Below are 25,762 nucleotides of genomic sequence, written 5' to 3'. Positions count from 1 at the left end.
ACAGTAACATATATTGTATTGAGTTATGGTTCAGCAGTACATAACATATTGTATGAACATACATAATATTATTAATAACAAATAATAAAGTTCAATTAAATAAAAATTGTTTTTTTGAAAAACTATAGCTTATTAATATGCCTTTACAGTCAGAAATCACTTTAATTCATTATTATAGAGATTAATCTGCAACTACATCCTTAAAAAATATTGGATATGTGCATCCCATATCCTTTATTTGCTAGACTAAGCCTGATGCCACTGGATATTTTGGTCTAACATCATGGATTTATAAATCTGGGACTTCTTCAGTGTTGTTCTTGGGGTTCAAGTAGAGTGAATGTGAATTCAATGGCATGAATAATCATGATCGATTGATGATCTGTACCTAGGATCACTTATTTCTAGGATTTCTTTTTAAATGTGTTCTCCATAAAATTCCATTAGAGTGAAAGTGTGTTCAATGGCCAGACTAAGTTTGTTGCCATGAGTATAAAAGTATATGAATAATGTCTTGGGAACTTAGCCACATGACTTGATGAATAAATCTAGGTGCAATAAAACTACAATCTAGTTGTATATGTATACATGATATGTTTGTGTATGTACATATTGGACATGTATGTAGGTATTGTTTGTATATGTGCCCGTGTGTAGTATGCTTGTATCTGTAATACAGTATAATAATAGTCTGTGAAGAGTTAATAGTAAATGTAATAGCAGTATGATAATAATGTTATAATTACAGTAACATAAGTACATATTATACAAAGCGTACAATAATCAAAACATAATACATTAAGAGATTACAATGTACTGAAGTTACAATAACAATTGATTACAAAGATATCAAATTAAAATCTAATAAATTTTATTATGGCTTTAAAAATATGTTATTACTTATCTAAATAAATAGTAAATAACTTGATCATTGGAAATCGGAAGCAAACATAATTTATGTATAGGTCTTCTGATTTGCCTTTTAGCAGTATTTAAATCTACAACCTTACCAATTTGTCAGGACCTGGATGTACCTGGGTAACAATTCCATGTTCTCAAAGCATGGGAGCAGAATCCTCAGTAATCAAAACTAGGGCTCCCACCAAAAGAATACAGGAAGGAAAACGCTGTTTATTACGTTGTTGTGTAGATAATGTCTCTGTTCCAAATTGAGTGAATAAATTTTTGAATAATTTGCTAGCCTAAAAAGTTAATGTCACCTTTCTGATAGCTGGGTTCAGGCAAAGATGTAAGAGGGCATCTAATTAGAAAATGTCCTGGAGAGGACATTGCTCCTTAAATGAAAAATCCATTTATGAAGAGTGCTGTGTAATTGCAACGCCGTACCAAAATTGGGAAAGTGAATTATTTATTCCTGTAATAGAAAGATTAATTTTTACAAATGGGAGCCCTAGCCTTTGGGCAAATTTATATCTACAGAAATTCACTTGACTTCCTGGATCTAACAAGACCTGACATGTTCGAACATCACCATGAACATTGTTGGCATTACATATTGCCATAGACAAAATTATGTCTAATGCAATTTAAGTGAAAAATGGTTATTATTTTCAGACTTATTGTCATTATAGTTAGATTCAATAAATTCATCCATATGAAAAGAGTGATATGTTTCTGAGAACAGTTTACAAATATCAGTGACCAAATGTCCTTTTTGACAACAATTGAGACAACAATGGTTATGTCTCAAAAAATCTCCTCGATCATTGGATAAATTAAAAAAATCCTTATAAGCATGCAAATGATGATTATAATCGCAAAATCATTTTGCATTTATTATAATTAGATTTTGAATAACATTTAAGAGTATTTCCCTTATACGGTTTATTAATATTTTAAGTGAATCCTTTAGTAGTGGATTTGGTTGGATTGTTAAAATTCATTCGGCATTGTGAAAAGCGATTATATACTTATTGTCAAATCGCTTTTTTATTAGCTCTAGTGCTATGATAAAATTCTCATTTGTAATGAGCAAATTCTCTCGTTATGATGGGCATCATTCTTCAATGAAGAATATAGGTAATGCAATTTTTGTAGGTTAGTCAAATCATTTCTACTATGAACCAGATAATTGAAAATACTAAAGTAATGCTGCCAATACATTGCCTTTAAATATTGGTATTTTAATTGGTTGCAATTGTAGTTGGTTAATTGCTGTGTTTACACTGACTTCTTGAATTACTGTACTTGAGTATTTTTTTTAGTAGATATTGTAATCTGTATTTAATGGAACAAAACTTATCTTCAGCCTGAATACAGTCTGATGAAATATCATTGTCATCATTAAATTCCGTTTCAAGGCAAGATTGTATAATTTCATATTTATTTTGTAAATCAAGCAGATTTCTCAATTTGAGTTTAGGGACGTAAGTATCATCCATAGTAACATCGAAATTATCTAATCATCTAATCGTGAAAATATTTAAATATCTTTATCTAATCAATATTTTGGTTGAGTATGAAGGTCAGCTGAATTCATCCAGAGTTTATTGGTGGAATATAAAGTATATCTATCTCTGTATGTACAATGTAATGCCCTCTGTAATGCTAATGTAATATTTTAATTCTTCCTAGCTAAATGCAGGTCCAGTTGAGTGGGTCTGCGTATACTTCTGATACTTTTCCCTTTTTCTCCCTAAGGTATGAGACCAAATATGACACATGAGTTTATTATAGTATACTATACAATATTATTATAGTATTGTAATAATAATAATAATAATAATAATAATAATTGTTTCTTAAACTACTAGTTGAAACCAAACTTTTGCATGTTTATTCATAAAAAAACTCTAGTATTACTGTTTTCATCAAAATTATTTATACTGCCATTGTTACTAGGATAAAAATAAAAAATAAAAATCATTAGGATTGATTAAACTTACCGCTGACCCATTTATATAGATTATTTTGACCAAGACACTCGACTGATTTCTTCTTCTGTTTCTTTGTTGTATATCTTTATCTTTAGCATCAAAACATAATAGATCAATTTCACATTTCTACCAAAATCACATAAATTGCCATCATTAAATTATAAACTGTAAATTTCCAAGGTACAATAAACATCATGTTCATAGTTATACTCGATATAGATGTTTTATGTTTAATAATAAACTTTCAAAACATATTGATAGCCTTCTATATTTCTGTTAAAATGGGTATTTATGGAATTAAGACTGGCATAATAGTTCAGAATATTATCCATAAATGTTATAGGCATCTCACAAAAGTTGTTTGTTAAATGAATCAAATCATTTGTAGTAGTCTTATTAGAAAACTCAACAATAACTTAAATAATTCAATGCTTGGTTAAAAAATTGATTACTATTTTTATTTTTCTAAGTATGCTTAATATTTGGATGCTATTCTGATATTTCTGCTTATTATTTTTTTTTAATAATTTTTTATTAGACACTGCTTGAACATCATATGTTACATATCATACTTACATCTTATATTTATATAAACTTCATACATTGACTTGAAATTCCTCTTAGGTGCTTTAAGTATCAAAATATTTGAATTGTTAAATATAGTATTCTGCCCCTTTTTTTAGTAATTAAAATAATTTTCTTGTGGATAATTAACATTTTCTGTAAACCAAAATGTTTTTTTGTAAATAAAATAATTCTTAATTTTTATAATTATTTTTATTTCTGTTCAGAAAAATACACTAAAGGTGTCAGTGCAGTGGAGAGTATCCTTACCTTGGACAGACTACGACAAAATGTTGCAGTTAAGGAATTGTTACAGGGTCAGGGACAACCTCTTATCAGGAAAACTGCTAGTGTTCCAAACTTTTCACAGGTACAACACTGCATTTTTAAATTTAGGATACAGATATTGTTATTTATATATTATTCTTTATGTTAATGATTTTTTATGTTATTCTGTATATACTGTGCAAAATCGAATACAGCTGTAAAAACGTGTTTGATAAGACGTACATTCTAATGTATGATTGTAGCCGGTTGTATGGTCGCTGTGGTCTCTAGTTACCTTTAATTTAATCATATTTGGAAAGATGGCACATTAGAAAGCGACTTGAAAACAACAGACGCTTTATTGTCATCGGTAATAAAATAAATTAAAAAAAGTAAGATTTTATCTATTTATTATTTGAAAGAAAACTAACTACTAGTATTCTTTGTTTTAATTTTTTTTCTTTTAAAATTATATAATTATACCATCATTCTTACATTATGTATGGTAATTTAAAATTGCATAGCAGCAATTCAGACGTTGATTTGGGGACATTAATGTAAGTCCCTATAAATATTTAAGGTTTGGCTAGCAATATATTTTGCCCTGATACCTGCTCCAAAGATGAAATAAAACCATATGCAAATTCTTGGAACCCAAGTTAAGATACAAATTTGGTTTTTAATATAAATTTGGATTTTGTATATATATATATTTTGCAGCTGTATATAAATATATATTGATCTACAAAATTGAATAAAATATGTCACAGAGCTGTATCTCTGGCAACTTCTGAGAAGATTGTTGAAAGCTCAGAAAGATAAAGAAAAAAAAATTAGGTTTGCCATAGATTAATTTTATTAGATTTGTAAATGAATAAAAATTTACAAAAAATTTGTGAAGAATTTAATTCTGAAAAAATTGTTGTAAATAAAATCAGTGAAAACAAATAGTTTCACAAATTAACTTGAAATGTAGCAGGAAAACATTTAAAATTTTAAACAGAGGAAGTCTTTTTCATAATTGTAAAAAAATTGTCAAAATAATTACTTATCTCAAAATGCCTAAAGCGTAACAAAATGCTAAATTTGAAACACAATAAAAATTATATTTACATTTATCTCAAAATGGTTTATTACTGAAACATCCTTTTATTAATATGAGGGTTGTTTTTTTTTTCAACGTCCGATTGTGCATCTATGTAAACAAGAGATAGGCGGGAGCCAGGTCTGCATGTCCTGCGATTGCGCTGCTCCTCCTCCACAACCTCTGCCATTGCCAGCTTCTTTGCATCAGTTTGAACCAAACTATGGACAATTGAACATGGCCAACTCACACTATGCTCCCACCAAGTGTAAGTTGTGAAGTGTGATATGTTTTCTGTGAGCCTGTGAGCAGAAGGATTAGCGCTGTTGAAATCCATTGCGGAATGAGCCTAGTGCATGGTGAAAACGTTGTGGGTGATGGTAGTGTATGGCAATGGTGTAAGAAATTTAAAGAAGAGTGAAACAGACGTCCATGACGAAGGTGGGCAAGGACACATGTCTTGTCATTACTGTATACCTGGTTGAGTGTGTTGATTTGTTTTATCGTAAATGGAGGTTTACGGTAAGTGAACTTTCTGCAGAAATCTTAGAAATTTCAAGGTCTTCGTAGTACGCAGTTGTGACTGAAGACCTAGAATACCAGAAACTGTGTGTACATTGGGTCCCAAAAATGTTTAGTGATGATCACAAAACACTGTGAATGGAATCAGCCTTAATGTTTCTCATACATTATGATAATGAGGGGGAAGAGTTTTTAAAGTCTATTATTACTGGAGATGAGACTTGGATCCAGTATGACAATCCAGAAATCAAAGAACATTCTAAGCAGTGGATGCACACTTCTCCAAACTAGTCGAAAAAGTTCAAACAGACACTGAGCAACAAGAAAACAATGGCTACAGTTTTTTGGGACCATAAAGGTATCTTGTCGGTGGACTTTATGGAGCAGAAGGCAACAATAACAAAGGAAGTGTATTGTGAATTTTTATGCCGCCTCCACAGAGCGATCCAGAACAAATGAAGAACATGCTCTCATCTGGCATGGTTTGATCTGAAACACTGTACAGCCACACTATGCCAACATGATGCAAGACCTCAAATAATTCAAGTGGGAAGTTTTTAACCATCCATCATACAGTCCAGACCTAGCTCCTAGCTATTTTCACCTCTTTCGAGAATTGAAGGCAGGTTGGGCAGACAACACTTCGCTACCAATGAAGAACTTCAGGAGGCTGTCAAGACATAACCTTACCTCATTGGTGACAAACTTCTTTGAAGAGGACATTGGAAAGCTGGTGTCTCAATAAGACAAATGCCTAAATCATTTTGGTGATTATGTAGAAAAATAAGTTTTACTATTCAACTTTTTGTAATAAAATCATTTTGTTATATTAATGTGTCTTTTTTTATAGCCTATCATAGGTTGAAAAAAAAAAACACCCGTCGTGTTTTTTTATATAAAAAATTATATAATTTATGAAACTTTCCAGATAATTGTTAATGTAGTTATTTACTTCATTATTGTAAATATTAGCCAAACTATGAATACTTCTACAATGTGTGATGTTAAGAAAAGCAGTACATTAGCTGGCAGCATGTTTGGTTAAACTAATTTCCTCCTTTCCTACTTTGATTGTAACTGCTATTTTTTACTTTCAAAATTTCCTTCTTTTTTTATTAAAATTTTTTCTTTGTTTGGAAAGCAGTCCATACAGTGTGTTTTTTATTTATACTACCGTTCTTTTTGGTTTTTAGTTAATGAGATTTGATAGTAGTCTGGAGAGTTTGAACCTTTCAACAATTGGAGTTACAAGATCAGAAAGTGTAACTGATCTTAAGAATGACCATCATAATCTTCATCACCATCACACACATGAAAACACTCGTACTACATTGCGTAAACCATCAGAATCTGAACTCAATCAGACATCACCCAAACCTTTTGGAATTGGTAAGTTGATTCTAATGTTTTTGTTTTTTAATATTTAAAATTTGTTTTTATTTAACATTTTTTGTATCTTCAGTCAGCAATATAGTATTTATACCATTTTGATTGGTCCGTTTTTTAAAATGTTTATTTTATTGTTAAATGGAATCATTGTTAATGTATTATTCATCACTAACATTGCCCATCTACATGTTTCCTCAGTTTTATCTGTCCATCAAACTACTACTTCTGCAATGCATAATTTAGTTCACATCTTGCCAGTTTTATTCAAAATGTTCTTTGTTGCTATTACTAAAATTGAGATAATCTTAATTTCCCTCATGCTGTCTTATCTTCAACTAACACCAAATATTTGTCTTTTTTCTTTTTATTCCGGACCACTCTATTTACATTAATACACTGCCTAAGATTGCTTCTTATTTCTTTCAACCACCTTCAAAAATTCCTCTGTACCCACCCAACTTCTTAGATCAGTGGTTTACTGGTACTTCCTTCTTATTAGTCCACCCATATCTATGTTGCATTCCATTTTTACAGGCCGAATTCTTCCACATATCGTAACATAATAGTAGTAAACAATATAGTTTTGTATGTATTGCTGTATCATATTTATTACTCTGAAAGAATCATATTGTTTAAGAATAGACCTCTTGCACTTCATCTTGTACAACCCCACACTGGTCTCTTTTCTAGCCTAAGCTCTTCCAAAATTACTTCTACTCCTAAAATATAGGTATAGGTCTCATTCTAAGACTTCTTCATTAATTCTAATGTTATTATAGCTCTTTCTAAGAATATTTAGTTTCACAATTTTACTTTTAACCTGACTGTTGCTACTGTAGAAAAATCTAGCCCCTTTTCCCATTATCAATCAGATTCTACATTTCATTCTGTTCTCACCATGTTGCAGTATCATAAACACATTTACAATTTATTTGTGTAAATATACATACTTTTCAGTGTAGGTTGCTTGTTACAGTATAGGTTTATTTTCACTCCTTTTATGTAATTAATTACTTTTTATATATGGCAGCTTAGAATTGGTCATTTATAAGAAATTCTGAATTTAGTACACAACTTTAAGAAGTATGAAGTAGAAGATAACCTTTAAAAAGTCTGACTAAAAGTGAGAGTTGTTTTTTTATAATTTAGGAATTATTTTGAAAATTCAAATAAATTTTAATATTAGACAATTTTCACATAATGCTGTTCATTAATGTCAACTTAGATCAGTTCTTTCACCTGGCGATAATATACTAATAATTTTAAAAATCAGTCAGTCATCTATCTCCATTTTGGGAAAATGGTTAATAAAAAAAAAAATATTATAAATCCATTGTAAATGTATTTTGGTAGATTCTACATTAATTTTATCTCTTTTCTGTAAACATTATCATCTAAAAAGAAAATGCTTGTATTTAAAAACTGCATTTTCATTTTGCCCACCATTAAAACAGGATAAGTTATTTTTTTATAATTTTCAAAGGATTTTGTAGAAAATATCTAGAACAATACAAAAGGGAATTTAAAAATTGATTTTATTTAGTTGTTATTAAAAAAAAGTATTCTTTCTTTAATACAAATTCTGTTTTAGCGAGTTAAAAATGAATTATTTTGTATTTTAGAAGAATTTTATGTGCAGTTGTTAAAAGTATCATTTACATAGGTTACATTAGTTAACACCAAATGTTAGAATGTGATTTTATAACTAATATAAACAAGTACATGAATCTTAGTAAGGAAAAATAAATTTTAAAAGAATTTGATACTGCCTGAGTGCATTATTTGTATCCGATATATCTAGTGTTATAAGTTCATTCAGGTTTAAATACACTTTGCCAGTTGAAGTTTTCTTTGCATTTCCTATTTCTAGAGCCATGGGAAAATAAGTTATTTTTTAATCTTGTATTTAGAATAGTTATTATTTTACTCTTGGTTTGTAACTGATATTATCAAAGTAGCTGATGTTTTCCATTTATATTGTCATTGATGTCTATATTGGCAGAAAAAAATTATATCCACTATGAATCTCATTGATAAATGTTCTGAACATAACTGGTTAATGTATATCTGCTGGAGGTCTAATATATAACAATGAAAAGACTGAAAATCTTATCAACAGATAATCTGTATTCATAAAGATTTTAATAATCTAATGATTTACTGTTTCATACCTGATACTTTGGTTCCTGCTTACCAATGTAAAAATTAGAATTCTTTTCATATAATTTTCAGGAAGAGTAGAATTATTAAAAGGTTTAACAAATTGTAAGCAGTATTTGCTGGAATTTGGAATGGTGTAATTTTTTAATTTAAAGGTGAATTGTACGTAATCATTTTCTGTTGAAAAGTGTATACAGGTGACACATGGATGATGGACAGTTTTTAAATAAGCTCAATACATGCCATGTGAATGTAATTGTAGTCACCTTATTTATGAAAAATAATGTCCTCAAGGTGACGTCCATCAATTTTAATGCAGTTCTCAAGTCTCTTCTCAAAATCCTTCATTACATTGGCTAACATCCCTGGGAAATTGTAGCAATTTCTTGAATTATGGCGTTCTTTAACTTATTCAAAATGCAGGGTTGGTTGTAGACATGGCATTTGAGGTATCTCCACAGAAAATAGTCACAGACTGATAAGTTAGGAGATTTTGGAGGCCGCAGAACATTGCCAAAATGTGAGATGTGATCAGGAAACATGCGTCAAAGAACTGCCATTGAATCATTTGCAGTATGTACTGTAGCACCATCCTGCTGGAACCAAACATATTTTAAAGTGATTCTTTGTCTTCACAGTTCTAGCCTGAAGAATGTTTGAAGCATGTGAGTGTATAGAGTCAAATTAACAGTGACATTAATGGCATTTTCCTCAAATAAACATGGTTTGATAATGCCAGAAGAGTACATAATACCAAAAATGGCATCTTGTGAGGAGTAAACTATTCTCACCATGACAATCAACCACCATTGTGCTCTCAGTACTACGCAGTTCAAAACCGTCCATTTCCCATGATTCATTCTGCATATACAATAGTGTGCAAATTAATCAAACACATGGTATTTACTAAAAAGTAATTTTATTTAGAAAAAAAAATCATACCTGTACAATATGTGAATATCTAGTAATTAATTAATATGTCCTTTATTTTTAACCACTTCACATACACAATTTGGCATCGCTTCAACAAATGTACTACACATTTTTTTTACTTGTTCATCACAGAACTATACTAATATTATTATTTTAATGAGATCGGTTGTTATGGTACGATTCATTCTTGAGTCATTTTTTGACTATTGCCCAAAGATTTTCAACTGGATTTAGGTTTGGGGAGTTGCCTGGCCATAAGAGCATTTATATGTTTTATTCTTTGAAAAATTTTCTGCTTCTTTCAGAGTACAGCCTGGCACCAAATTTTGTTACACATTTTGATCATTCCGTTGTCTTTTGGGAATTTGTTTTGAAGTTGTGTCACAACCTTTTAATTCGGAATATTGATATATCCATCACTTTTCAACATACCATCTACTGGAAGTAATGAATAAGGACTTCAAATGTGAAAAATACCAAAACTTTTTTCTGGGAGATTTTAACTTGATTGTTGGATATGAGCTGCTGGTAATGTATTTTGAGCTGATGCTTTTCTACCGTATGGAAACTTTGCCCCTGAACATAAAAGTGTGACTCGTCGGGAATCAAAACATTTTTCCAGCCTTCTTGCTCAGTTAGCAGTTAGCTTTGACTCACAAGAGTGGTATATTTTTGCTCATTGCTGGTGTTAAAAGCTGCTGTTTAGCTGGCCAACAAGGTTTCCTTCCAGCTGCAAGAAATTGGCGCCTAACAGTTGTCATGTGTAAATCTGTTCCATTAGTTACTAATTCTTGATTTAAACACACAGGAGATAAGTTTTGGATTAAGTGTACTTTTTCTCACTAATTACCTACCGATCCTGCATTGGAGTAGTTTTTCTTTTATGGCCACATTTGCCTTTCCTTTGAGGTGAAAAGAAACCAGTTTCTTTAAATTGTTTTAAAACAGCAATCACTGTCCCTAGTTCAACACCACACTCATAAAGAATTTATCGTATCCTAATGGTATGTTCATAGAGAGAAACGATTTTCTAACGCTTTCTTGGAGTTATGTCTATTATTATACACACACACACACACACACACACACACACACACACACACACACACACACACTGAACAAAAAATATGAAAATGTGATTATTTAATAAAAAATGAAATAATCTTTCACAAAACACTTTTTATAATGTAGAAATTGCTAAATAACCAAAGTATGAAAACCTCAATAACTTCACATTACACAGGCAACTTTAAGAATGGGTATGGTCAAGCAGTGTAGTCACAATGTAGAGATTAACAAAATATTCGCTGTGTTCAGAATAATTTGCATGCTACTGTAATTAAGATGTTCTTTAACTTAGAGAAAAATTATAGCAGGTATGAAAAGTAAGCTCTTAGAAATTATACTAAAGTTTGTATACTTTACACACTATCTCTGGTGTGAGTTTAAATCCTTTTATTCTTTAATTTGGCTCCCAGTTGTAGTAATAATTAACCCTATTTATTTGATTTAGTTTAAATATTATTAAATTTTGTGTGAAGTTATCTTTGACTTCCTGGCAAATATTAGTTGTAGCAACAATCAGTATTTAGTTGTACTGAATATTAATATAAATAGGATGAGGTAGACTACTTAATTTTGCAAATTTTATGTGATGCTAATGGCATTTGATTTGAAAAGTCAAAGTTTAAAAAATTTGACAAACCTTTTCAAATTTAATCTGGCATTTTTAACCTTTCTTGTAATAGTTATAACATATTATAGTTATTTCTTGTAAGTTATAACATAACGTAAAAAAAAAATGTTTTTCTTGATATTAATGATCTACTTAATGCATTCAAGTTTCCTTACACTCATCATATAGAAGTATTTTAATTATTATTGTGTTGCTTTTGATTATGACCAAACAAAGTGGTGTATTTACAGGTTACAATTTTTGTTAAAATTAGTTGTTGAAACTGCATATTTCAGTTTCATTACTTACATATTTAAGTGTACTGGGGGTGGAGTATTTTTTGTATGTATATTTTGTTATATTGTTTAAGATATTTTAGTGAACTTTCTATTTTTGAATATATTTTTAATCGCCCTGCCATGCTACTCTATTTTTATTACACTCTGGTACTACTTTGTCATGGAAGGGTGTCTGCACATATTATTTAATTACCATATATATTTTCTAATTTTTTGTACTGGAGTTGACTAATAATTGAAATTTTGTAAGTTATTGCAACTGAAATGTGCCCTGATAATATAATTTTTGTATCATTTTTAATAAATTTTAGTTACTTAGCAAGTGCTGAATGAATACATGCATCATCCATCTCACTGAAATTTTTCCTGGTGAAGTTTTAATATTAATACTATTCACTGTTGGATATATTTGTGAAAATATGTATGCATTTTTTAAAAAGAATGTAACTTCAAATTTATTTATGTGATAAATGTATATTCCACGTTTATATTTACAAAGGCATTTATCTTTAATAAATGTGCTTATATAATAGCTCTAGAATTTAGTAATTTATTGTTATTTGGTTACTTGTATTAGGTTCTATTTTATATTTTACATGTTAAACAACATAACAGACAATGATCATAATTGAAAAAAGAGTATTTAATAGAGTGTTGAATATATATTATTTGTATTGGAATATTTTGCTTCCGTTCAAAATTCTTAAATTTAATTAAGATATGTTGAAAGTACTGTAAATCTGTAATAAATTTTTCTTTTACATTTGCTTAATAAATGTTGCTGTATTATAGAACAGACTATCTTTTGCTACCACACCCCATGAAAAAGATGTTTCATATTAAAACAACATAAGAAAAGTGATTTCAAATTATTGCAAATGAAGATGTCAGTGTAGCCATTAAAAATAAATTTCCTCAACTGTGTAGAAGTAAATTATGTTTACTTTTCTGTTAAGCCTTCTTCATAAGATTTCTTCATAAATCTTATGTATGATTTTATTTTCTCAATGCATCTTGAAGTTTTTAAAAGTTTAGTCTGTGATCATTTACTGAAAACAAAAGATTGATTTCAGTAAAGATTTTATCTTAAGAAATTTGATTTGCATTAAAAAATTTAGGTTTGCTACAATTTCTACAGGAACGTATTCTGTTTATTTCATTTTTTACTAGCACAATTTTAAAAAGTAAACTACAGCAGAACATTACCAATGATTTATAAATTTATTTAGGTATTGTAACACTTGTAAATTTTTAATAAGGTGAAATGTATTCTTTTTTACTCGCTTATTATGTTTAGTCATCCTACTACTGTACAAATACTTCTGAGCAGGATTCTTTGATGGAGCCTCTATCTCTACTGTCACCAGAATGCTACTCTTTCTAGTCTTCATAATGAGGTTCTTTCTTTCTTGCCTAAGAATTCTTCATTTTTAGGTTTGAGGCTGTTTTCTTTGGAGGATTTTATTCAAGTATTCTTTGGTCATCTGTGCTTTGTGGCCTTTGTCTTTTTCTTGGTGTTGAAGAGCTGTTCTTGGGAATCTGTTAACCCTCATTCACTTAACATATCCTAACCACCATTACTGTTTATTTTTTTCTCCTTTATAATCAATTATCTCCTTTTATGCTTCTCAAAATTTTCTTAAGTGTATTAAAAACGAATTCAGTTGGTTTAATTCAACTCTTGCTCTAGGATCCACTCATTACTTTTTTATGTGAAGATTTATCTCATATTTGATATTTTTTGCTGTTGTAAATTATTCAATTTTAGTGTAGTCTGATATAATTTTGTCAGAAAATAAATTGAGTAGGTATAGGAACAGTGACCAGCTCTAAACTATTATGCCATTGTTTTGAATTTTTAAGTTTACAATTCATCTTGTTTTATTTTAGCTGAGGTAAAAGTGTATGTTTTATTATATGGTCTTCACAGCCCTCTTCCCTAACATCATGGATACTTTCTCCTTATGGATAAAATCAAAAGCCCACTTAAAAGTCGATGAAAGATAGATTAGCATTTTCCAGTGTTCTAAGCTTTCTATTTCCATATTTTATGTACCTTCATCCTATTCTGAAACATCCCTACTTCCCTACTAAAAACTTTTCTCTTTTCTGGATTCTGCCATGCAACATTTCGATTAAAACATTGAATATATATGAGAAGAGAAAATAAGTGATACAGCCTATAGTTTTTCATGGCATGGGAACTTCTTTTTATAATATAGGAATTACTTTTCCTTTTTCTAATCCTATGATATTTTTTGTCCCATTACTATATCCTTCAAAAAGCCAGTCAAACAATTTTAATCCTCTCCTTCTGTATTGGGTAGTTTTCCAGCAGTTACATCAATTTCAGAATGTCTACCTTGCAAAAGCCCTTGCATGCACGTGTGTGCTGTGTGAGACTGGAGTCTTATTTCTATTATCTGTGGTAGAACAGAATATTGCTTCATTTACTTTTCCATTTCTTGGTGTTTTATTGGATGTGGCTGTGTTTTCTTCATGGTTTTTGTTTTTTCTTTTCACTTTTAATTATATTGAAACTAATCATTAGTTTCAAATATTTCCCACCAAATATTTCTTCTCTGTCTTACTGTTTTGAAAATTTCCTGATTTTACTGTTTTAACTTTATTTTGTTTTCTGTATTTAGATTTACTCTCTTTTATAGTTTGCTTTTTACAATAATTTCTTTATTACTATATTCTTTCTCTTTTCATTTCTTCTTTTCCATATTATCTATATTTTATATTCATCAACTGCTGTTTTACTTATCTTAATCCCAGTAATTTACTGCTGCCTTCTCAATCTTACTTTTCTCCTCATCCTATCTCTTTTATGCTTTTCTTCTGAGTACTGTTTCACCACTAACTAATTTTATCCTTGAATTTTGTCTCTGGATTTCTTATTTTTCTTTCATTTGTGTTTCTTTCTTTTTTATAATTTGCTTATAAGTACAAGCTGCATTTGCTAGGACTATTTTGTAAAATTCTTGGAGACAGTAGTTTACCTACGTTATTATTAACTACTGATGTTACCCATCATTTGTTTATTATAATGTAAATTAATGTTAATCAGCCAGTCCTATTTTATTTTGACTTCCTGAGTAAAAAATCTTATGTTTGGTTTTATAAATTATTTTGCTGACTAAACTTTTTTAAGTGCTCTCCTCTGTTAAGTTCAAAATATTTTGTTACTTCCTTGAATTAATTATTTTTTTAACTGTATTTTGAAGTTATAATGATCAGAGGACCCAGCTCATCAATCAGTTTCATTAACAGATTACTAAAGAACTCTTCTATTTCTTCATATATTGAGAGACTCTCTCAATGATCAGAGGACCCAGCTCATCACTCAGTTTCATTAACAGATTACTAAAGAACTCTTCTATTTCTTCATATATTGAGAGACTCTCTTTACCTTAGTGTTTATTAATTCCCTTTCAAGGTCAACGATTGATTTATGATAAAATTAGATTGTGTTCCATGATCTTTAATAAAGAAGAAAATTTTATGAAGAATGTTTGACTACACCTTCTCTTGTGTATGTCTTCTTATTTTTGTGTCCAGTTTGTTATTATGATGATAATCATAATGATAATCTTGGCAAAAGTTTAATCCCTGTTCTTTTCACTATTCCCTAGAGAAAGGTAGAAGGAATCAAACTGAAGTAGGCGAAAGTTGTGGGTCATGAGTCCTTTTGGTAACAGGAGATAGGAGAAATCATCGGTTAATTTTGAGTGTGGCTACTAATTTCCTGAAGTCTATTCTCTACCGAAACAAAACAACTGAAAAATGTTTACCATCATTATTATGTGAGGCTCTCCTTATTGATGTTCTCATTTTTTGAGTTGTTACAATTAATTATTGTATATTGCACATTTTATGTTGTTTTTTTTTTTTACATTGATAAAAATGGAATTTTCTTATTATGCAACTAAAACATAATTTGATTAACAGTGAGGTGGAAAAATATATTTATTCAGTATATCACTACATTTTAATAATTATGTAAGAAATTGAGAGATTCGTATTTAAATGTTAAGGTTTTTATAAAATAAGTTATGCCTGATTGATTATAATTTTATTTATCAGTACACATAAAAATTAACAAATTTTGCATTAAAGGCTATTCTTTAACTATTCAATTCAAAATAATTATTTTTTTTTTGTAATGAAATGGCCAAATATTTTATTAAGAATATTTCTACTCTTTTTTTTTTTTATTGTTTATATGTCATCTATAGAAGAAGGCTTTCTGTAATTTTTTTACATTGCGTAGTAAAAATGATTTTATTTTTAAGGCATTGTGAGGAAAAATATAAGCTTGTAAGATATGAAGAGGTAAGCAGTGTTTGTAATAGTGAAGATTTAAATGACTGAACCACCATTTGATAATACTGAATTACTATAATCTGTATTTTAATTTAGGTCGGCTTGAAGAATTCAGGTTTTTGTTAAAAGATTCTAATAATGTCTTATTATCTTGAATTTTAATTAAACTAAAAACATAAATTAAACTTTATTTATGAAAATGAATACTAGAATTTTATTATTTAATATCACAGTTGATCGTTGTTTAAGTTATTCAAAATTAATTGGAATTATTTTAGCAATATTTGGTTTCTTTGTTTTGCTGCTATTACGATATTCTTCCAGCTTATGGTCAGTGTTGGAAGCCATCATATTCTGTTTTAACTTATTGAAGAAGTATTGAAATTATGCATGTTATTTTGAGAAGTTAATTTTCAGAGTTAAAATTTAAAAAAATTAATAGATGCATTTATTCATTATTTTATGTTAGCCAGTTCCAGTTGAGAAACTGATTGTAGTGTGATAGATGGATTATGGAATATTTTTGCATTTGATATTTAATATTGTTCCCATTATTATTGTTATAATTGTATCATTATTACTGTAATTATATATAAGTTATTCATGCAGGTATAAGGTGCTGAGGTTTTGTGCAGACACCCTTGCGTTCATTAAATGTGTGTTCTTGTGTCTGGCTGGCTACCTGAGATAGCTTGCACCCTCAGTTATTTGTCTTACTGAAATCTGATAATTTTTACCGAGTACATGGCAATATTATTTGTCATTTCTCAGTATTACCTATTTCAGAAAGCTTGCTTTTTTATGTGTTTACATTCTTAACACAGTTACACTATCTTTAATAGCATTTTTCTTATTTCCCTTTTATTCACATTGTGTAAAATTCATTTCAGTAATTCAACTTTTTTTTCCTTTTACCATTCGCACTGCATTATATTCATTTGAAAAATATATGAGTCTATGCATATGTCTTGTTTATAAAATTTTGGCAGGCAGCTAGCTGTATATAATGTTCTTTTACTCTAAATACTTATTCATGTTGCATAATCATCTATTAATTTATGTTTATTTTCTTTTTTCTCTATCAACACCAGTCTAGATTCTGCTACTTATTTTTTCACTTAGTTGTGTGCTGCTGAAAGCTGTTACCTCGTTAATATATTTGCATTATGTTATCCTACATTTTTGTTATTTGTTATAGCATATACAGATTACATATTTTGATATATTTGTCTGAAAATTTTTTTTGTGTCTTTTGTTTTAATAAACTCTAGATGTTTGGAATTTGGTTTTTTCATGATTTTTATTTTTTTTATTTTATCCTCTGAAAAATTATTTAGATTGCTTTAGTTTTTTTTGTGTATTTAAAAATACAAAATTTCTCCTAGTTCAACTAGTGGTTTGCATTATCACCTATCAGTTCTTCTACAGTAGGTATCTGAGCTAGTTTTAGATTTAGAGAAGGTGATAGTTTAAATTTTAGAATTTATGCCACCAGAAAATCTTTTTAAGGGGTTAGTTAATGAAACTCCTAGTATTAGTTAATCTTAATCTGAACAAGATATACTGCTACTTAGTAGCCTTGTTTGCAGCCTTTTGTAAGGCAGTACACTTTTGTAAAAAACTTTTTATCATTAATAGACAAATTTAAACGTTATTTTAATGTAGATTTTTAAGTATCATTTTTTAATTATCTTTGTATATTTATTTAAGTACAGTACATTAGATTAGCAACTTTGTAGAAATTTTAATTGTGAAATCTCCTTACCATTGGGAAGTCGGTTTGTTTTTATCTTTTTATTGAGGTCTTAATTTTTTTTTTTTTATTAAAAAGCATGTATATTAAATAGTTAATGTACTTGAAGTATATGAGCCACTTACTCACTTTACAATATTGGTTTGTAATTATTACAGCCATTGTAATTATTTTTAATTATTATTGTGTTTCTTTGAAAACAGTAAACAGACATTTTAAAATACAAAATATTTAACAAATAAATTGAATAAGTTTCTTCTTCATTTATTTGAATACTTATCTCTATGTTTAATATAACATCTTTATCCAAGTGTTATTTTGTATATTTTAATAAAAATGAATAAATGTTTGTGTATATAAGATTTGTGGTTTCATTTTAGTAATGTTTTGAACAGTTGCTGGATGATGCCTTCTTTATTTTTTTTTTTTTAGCTGTCATTTACGGATTTGATCTGTACAGTTTACCAGTATTGTTGGTGTAAAATAAAACCTAAATTTTTTGTTAAAAATATAAGTGTATGAAAGTGATTCAAAATGTATCTTTTCTCTTGGATGTATATTAGCAGAATAAAATTATGACTGTTAGTAGTTATCAGAATCATCTTTAGAATATATAAGGTTAGTGCTCGTCTTTCTCTGCAGTGATTATCAAAATCATAACATATGCTGTCGTATGTGGGGTCTTATATTCCCTCATGGAAGATTGACAGTTTGACATCAAGCTGCACTTTAACACGCTTCAATCCTTGAGGAGGATACTGTCTCGTTACAACTGTTTTGTTGCTGAATTCCAATTAAGATCATTTTTTTTCGCATCCAATCCTGATGAGCAAGTGTTATCATTTCTTAGGGGTTCCTTACATGAACAAGGGATACAGACCCTGATTTAATAAAGAAAGCTATGCCAGAAAATATTTGAAAATTTCTGAAATATGATTCAAATAAATAAATCAAAATCATAATGTCATGCAATGCTAGAAGTAGTTCTACAGTTGTACAATTGCAGGTTGACAAACCTTTTTGCTGGCCTCTGTGGCGCGAGTGGTAACATCTTGGCCTTTCATCCAGAGGTCCCAGGTTCAAATCCCGGTCAGGCATGGCTTTTTCACACACTACAGAAATTATAATTCATCTCATCCTCTGAAGCAATACCTAACGGTGGTCCCAGGGGTTAAAAAAAAGGTTCACAAACTTTAAAGTAACATTATATTATTAGGATAGTCACAGCATTTTAAATGTTAGGAGAAATTGTGTTTTCAAAGAAAAATTTTGGTATTTAATATTATCTGTCTATCAGAGAACACTATTGTATTTCGATGTGATTATTAAAAAACAAAACTTAACATAACTGAACTAGTTGCTTATTTCACACATGAGTTGTTTTGTGTTGACATTTTTCTGAAATAAATAATAATCAAAATGTACACTAAGTAAAATAATGGAATTAAGCTCTTCAAACTTATGAAAGACCCTAAAAAGCAAAATAATAGTGGCCTATGATGTTCAAAATTTTGCACTTATGTCACATATTTTAGAGGTAATTTTTCAGTTAAAAATGATAGGCCAAGAAAAAAATTGAAAAAAACATTAAAAGAGTTTTACTGCAAAACAGTTTTCTTTATTGTCATTGTAGATTAGTAAAGTAAAATATAATTTTGTAATTTTATAGTGGATAATTTAATCATATTCTTAAAATCCATGCACATATGTTGTGCATTTTGGTGGTTCCCATTTTCTGTAATTGATATTCAGATATTCATTACACAAATATATTTATTTTTAAAATGCATGATAAAGAATATTTTTCATTCTTTAAATTATTTTTAAAGTTAAATTATAATTTCACCTAAACCTTTATTATTCACACATCTGTGCACTATTTAAAGTGAAATTTTTATTTTATTATGGTTTTTAGAGCATGTAAGTTATTTAGTACTTACTTTTTCTTTAGTCTGATTATTATTATTACTATTATTAACAGTTTCATTAAATATTGCACTATATTCTATAGATTTCTTGGAAAAGAATAAATAATTTTTAAACTACATGTACAAGGTTTGATCAAGAAATACGCAGAATCTTTCAATTTCCCAGCTATATAAGTCCACTGTTACAATTATTTTTTGTATTTGTACACTTGTCCTTAACATATATTTACATTGTTATCCATACTGGATGCTTAATTTATTGTTGGCTGTCGAAAACATTATATATATTTTGATATGGTTGGCGATTTTTAACTCTTGGAAAAATGGTACAAGGAATTTGCATTAAATTTTGCTTTAAGAATGGAATAAAGTGCAGCACTGCATTGTAACTGTTGAATGTTGCTTTTAGCGATTCTACTATGAATAAAACAAACATTTGCAAGTGGTACAAATGTTTCCAAGAGGGCTGTGAAGATGTTGAAGATAACAAGTGCCCTGGACATCTCAGCACATCAACAACTGATGACAATGTTGAAAAAGTAAAGAAATTGGTTATAGTCAACTGCTGAATCACTATCAGAGAGGTGGTTGATGTTGGCATAATGTTTGGCTCATGCCAAAGAATTTTTTCAGATGCTTTGACATGAAATGTGCAGCATCAAAATTGTTGAATTTTGACCAAAAGCAGTACCTAATAAACATTGTTTAGGAGTTGCTAAATGAACAGAACGACAATCCAGAACTGCTCAAACGGGTCATAACTAGTGATGAAACATGGGTGTATGGGTATGACATTAAAACTAAGGCCCAATCATTCCAATGGAAGCTTCCTGAAAAGCCAAGACCTAGAAAAGCTAGAGTTTGATCGAATGTAAAGGTTTTGTTCACTTGTTCTTCGATTTCAATGGCTTATTGTATCATGAGTTCTTGCCACTAGGTCATAACAGTCAATAAGGAGTAATACCTGGAAGTTCTATGCTGTTTGCATGACACAATCTGAAGAAAATGGCCAGATTAGTTGCAAATAAATTCATGGCAATTGCACCATGATAATGCAGCTGCTCACTCTTCACTGTTTGTTCTTGAATTTTTGGCCAAAAACCACACTGGTATAATGCCTCAGCCTCTGTATTCACCAGACATGCCCCTTATGACTTCTTCCTATTCCCAAAGATGAAAAGACAATGTTTTTCCAACATTCAAAAGATAAAGACAGAATTGCTGAAGGAGCTAAATGCTATACCAAAAATTCTGCTCCAGCAGTGCTTCAAATATTGGAAAAAACACCAGCACAAATGTATTATATCTGAAGGGGAGTACTTCAAAGATGACAAAATCAATATTGATGAATAAATAAAGATTTTTTGAGAAAAACTAAAATTCCGCTTATTTTTTTTTATCAAACCTCTTATTAGAGTAGAATGGAATCTTTTTATTTTTTGTTGTAGTATTTTAGTTCTTATGAGATTCAGATACAAGTTGTGTTTACCATTAGACCAGCAGACAGTAGTATATTTGTAGAAGATGCTTTATATAAAAAAAATTATAAATATACAGGAGATTTTTTATGTAATTTCAGAGTTTAGTATATATATAATTTAGAATGTATGACGTAATGGTTTTTATGTATTAAGCTCTTACATATAAATAATGTTACAAGGAATTATTAACGATTAGTGCTGAAGTTTATTCATTGAAATTTAGCGCTGAAAATTTCATGAATGAATAATATAGTTTAGTTATTTTAAATTTGTTTAAATAAGCTGTAAACAAATCTTGGTTAAGATTGTAAATTAAATCCCTTATTAGTTGATGGCTACACCAGTTGATACCATTCAGAATTAAAAAAAAAATAAATTGAAAATTTAATTAAATTGTAATGTTATGCACCGGACTATCTACTGCTGGATAGTGCTAGTTATGAAAATTATAATGATATTTATCCTGTGCGATGATGATATGGCATAGATGTCTAATGACCCATATCTATCGCTGATGGGATTTTCCAGGATCTAGGCCACCTTCTAAGTCCTGATTGTGACATGCAATCTCTTTCACCCTCTCTCACTTCCAGTTACAGTAATTTTTGATGTTGGTAAGTCCTATTCTCTTTTTTTCTCCTACTTACTATTAACTATAAGTACAGGAAAGAGAAGGTAAGTGGTGTCCACCTCCTGCATTGCTGCTGTAAATAAAAAAACCAGCATGTTTACTCAAGGAATACATGAAAAGATCATTCCTGTATTCAGAGGTAATACTTCATAAGCGAAAATTTTGTTAGATGCAAGTTCATGGTCAAGAGCTGTTTGTGGGTTGCAGGATTGGTTAACCCTGCCATAGTGAAAACATCTAGCTCCAGTCAATTCAACCAACCATGATACTAGGTAGCCTGTTTAGATTTTGTAAATGTTCATACAACTGAGTTGCAATCTTTGTAGCTTGTAAAATTCTGTTCAAAATTCAGAGGAATTTTGGCCATTGTAACAACCTATATTGTTTATAAAAAGGAGAGTTGATTTCAAATTATGTATTTATGTTAAAAGTCTGTTCCATTATCTTTAATTTGTCAGCAAATCATTAATTGTCGTTCATTTACATATAGATTTATTAGCATATAACCTAGTAGGATATGATAACCTAGTAGGCTGCTCTTGGCCTGTAACATAAACTTCTTAGTAAATTAAATTTTTAATTCAAGCATTTGCTCATTTTGTTTCTTCAACTGTTTGAATTCTGTTACCATTACAAGTGATTTACAAATTGATATCAGCAATAAACTTCTCCATTTTTTAAGATTACATTATATATGTTTTTCCTTTTTCACATTTTGATCATTTCTAGATAAAATATTTTAAATTTTTGTTTATTTTAACAGAATATTAATTATCAATTAGCTTCTTTGAAAATTTCTGTTGCTAATTATTGCACACTTGAAATGATATCAGTTAAGAATCATATAGTTTTTATTTAAAAAATTTATTGTTAATATAGTTTCAGTTTAAATTAATAATTGCATCTTTATATCAGTTTTTTTCTTTCGTAATTGTTTAAGAGACTAATTCTCTAGTTAGTTGTATAAAATTAAATTGTAAAAAAAGTATTGGAAGAATCCTTTATGATTATTCTCAGAGTCTCATTTACCACTTTCTAAGTCATAAATGTAGATGAGTTAAAGTAGATTAAGATGTGTAGTATATTGTAAAGGGAACATCTTAGGTTATTTTCCCTTTATGATGTTTCTTATCGCATTACTATTATTCTTTTTTTCCACTTTTTTACAAGTTAAATTTTCCTCTTTGTGATAAAAAATGATTTTGTAATTTAAAAATTTACTTTATTGATAAAATCCATAAAACATTTTTTATTTAATTTTTGACTTATGAATATACAATTGCATTGTTTACATTCAAAAAGTAACTGTGTGTTGTTTTGTTTAGTTGTAAAACCTTAGATCAGTTTGAACCATCCCATTACTGCTCCTACTCATGTACCAAGCTGCTGTACAAATCCCCTTTTGACTATCAGCCAACTAATCATTTAATAAAAAACCCTAATATTTTGTGGTTTTTCTCTTCAAAGAAACTTCCAGGATTGCAATTTTGATATTTCCCATGAACTTCTTTTTAATTTTCTCTTTTCTCTTCAATTTTTCATTATTCTATTACACGTGAAACACGTTCCACACATACCAAAAAAGTGAATATACTATATTAATTTATTATTTAAAAAAATTTATGCCTATTTTATAGTATCACATTTTCATAATTTTTCAACTTTTTACAAATTTTGAAATTTGCTATTTTTACAAAAAATCCTGACTGGATGGGAAAAAATGAAATCTATTTTCAGATTCAGTGCTAAAAGGTTTGTAGGAATCAATTATCAAAAGTTAAGAAACATTCCACAACCCAAATTTTACAGGCTTGTGTTATTAGTTGTTACACTTTGTAAAATGTTTAAGTTTTAATTTTATGATTTGTTAGGTTTTATATGGTATTTGTTTTTTTTGGAATATTTAAAACATGATATTAAGAAAAATATTAATTTAAAATTGGGCAAAGCCACCAGACTTTTTATGAACATATTGAATAAAGTTTTATGTATTAATTAATAATTAATTAAATAAGATTTAATTAAATAATTAATGTCTTATTTAATTAATTAAATCTCATGATTTTTACATTTCAAATATAATAATATTCTCAAATTTAATAATAACAATAATAATGTTTGAATTAAAATAAATTTGATGTATTCTGAAATACAGGATTTACTGGGATCTACAAGTATTTGATTTTATAAGAAATCACTTGTGGTTCTGAACAAGTCTTATTCTTTTCATTCTCTGTTGTCAGAGTATAAGAGATCTGTAAATATGCATAGTCATATGAATTAAATTATGGGTAATGTCTAGTTTCTGTTTTCACAGAAGTGTAGTTTCTGTTTCTTTCAATCCTTTGAGACTGCCATTGAAAGTCTAACCTGGCAGTGTAGGACAACGTTTTCTTTTATATTATGAAAACAGATATTTTTTTTTATTTCTTCATAGAACTTTATTTAGAGAGATTTAGAACAGTTATAATTTGTTATTGCCTGAGTAATTTATATTACGGTTATTCAAAATAGAAACATATAATTATTTTATAACATTTTTCAATATAGTTTTCTTTTTATTAGTTTGGTGTCCTATTTGAAAGAGACACATATTTACTAACGATGTAGAAAATTACAAAAGATGTAAAAAAAGTTGAAAATCTTCATCTTAGTTTATTGTTTGAAAATCACATGAGCAGTAACCTGACCGTTTTTGCAGAAACAATAGATTTTTTAAAAAATAGTGAACAAATAGATTATTCCAAAATTAGAAGAAATTGTTACAGTAATTTTTTCATTCATTCAAGTTTGGAAATTCTTTACTTTATGACAAGAATTCTTGTCCATAACCACAGTTATGGTTGCTTGTTACACAGTTTATGTTCATTAGCTAAGTTAGAGATATTCTTTTAATTAAGAATTCTAACCTGTTCAGGATAGGAATGCTCATCCCCGGTTGAAATTTTGAAAATACTTTTGATGAAAGTCGCTACAAATTGTATTTGCCATAACCTTTTGTTTTTTATTTGCAGTTTTACCTTAAGGGAGGTGAAGACCTATTGCTATTTATCAGAAAGAGTATAAATTTTTTTTTCGCCTATAAATATTTTATTATCTTAAATTTTACCCTGATAATTTTTCTTATGAAGTTTTATGGCTGTAATTCACAATTGTTTCACCCTTGTTAGGCCCAGGAGACCCAAATAAATTCAAGATATTTTCTACATTAGTTGTATAAAACTCTATTTTTGAAGTAAAATGTGTCTACATCCAGAAAAAATCAATGTTGTGAGTTGAAATCAGTTTGCTAGTTCATTTATAATTCACTAACAAACTGATAGGCTATTTTTCTTCTATTTTTTATGGCATGCAGTTATGAAAAAAGGATACTCTGAGCAGTATAAAAATATTTTATTTTTTCAGTTGTAAATAAACAACAGGAATTATAAATCTGTTTACTTGAAAAGTTTTTTTTTTAATTTTATCTGATGTTAAGTGTTTAGAAATGTTCAGTTAAGATTAAATGATCCACATTAAAAGTGATTTATGAACTAAACGTAATGCTCACTAAAATTTGCTTGTAACATGTGGTAAAGTTTTCTATTATAAAAACATTATGTATACAGCTTAATCACCAGCTTACTCATTTTATTCAGAACATTAAAAATTTAATTCAAAATTTATCACTCTGAAATATCATAATAGTTTGTTCTTAAACTTCATATCACATATTAAATGGTATTGAAAATTTATATCAATTTTATATCAGTTTCAAACAATTCATTATACTATTTTGAACAGCCTCTCCGTCTCTTTTTCCTCTAAAGTTCTACTTACAAAACCCCATATTATCAATTTTCTTTAATAT

The 25,762-nt window shown here is 28.8% G+C and overlaps 1 protein-coding gene across 4 annotated transcripts in view; it reads left to right on the top strand.

Moving 5' to 3' along the window:
• Positions 1 to 25,762, top strand: part of Khc-73 (Kinesin heavy chain 73) — a 489,570-nt gene that overhangs the window by 382,833 nt on the left and 80,975 nt on the right. For all 4 annotated transcript variants that reach the window (XR_012756224.1, XR_012756222.1, XR_012756225.1 and 1 more), the window contains exons 24-25: positions 3,689 to 3,831; positions 6,528 to 6,723. Coding sequence is in view for 1 of the 4 variants with exons in the window: in XM_075364813.1 (XP_075220928.1) it covers positions 3,689 to 3,831; positions 6,528 to 6,723 (339 nt within the window). In the remaining 3 variants the exon portion in view is untranslated. The remainder of the gene's footprint in view (positions 1 to 3,688; positions 3,832 to 6,527; positions 6,724 to 25,762) is intronic.

The sequence above is a fragment of the Lycorma delicatula genome, chromosome 1, assembly GCF_047948215.1.
Source record: "Lycorma delicatula isolate Av1 chromosome 1, ASM4794821v1, whole genome shotgun sequence".
Lineage (NCBI taxonomy): Eukaryota > Metazoa > Arthropoda > Insecta > Hemiptera > Fulgoridae > Lycorma > Lycorma delicatula.
The sequence above is the reverse complement of the archived record's forward strand: the minus strand, read 5'-3'. Positions and strand labels throughout refer to the sequence as shown.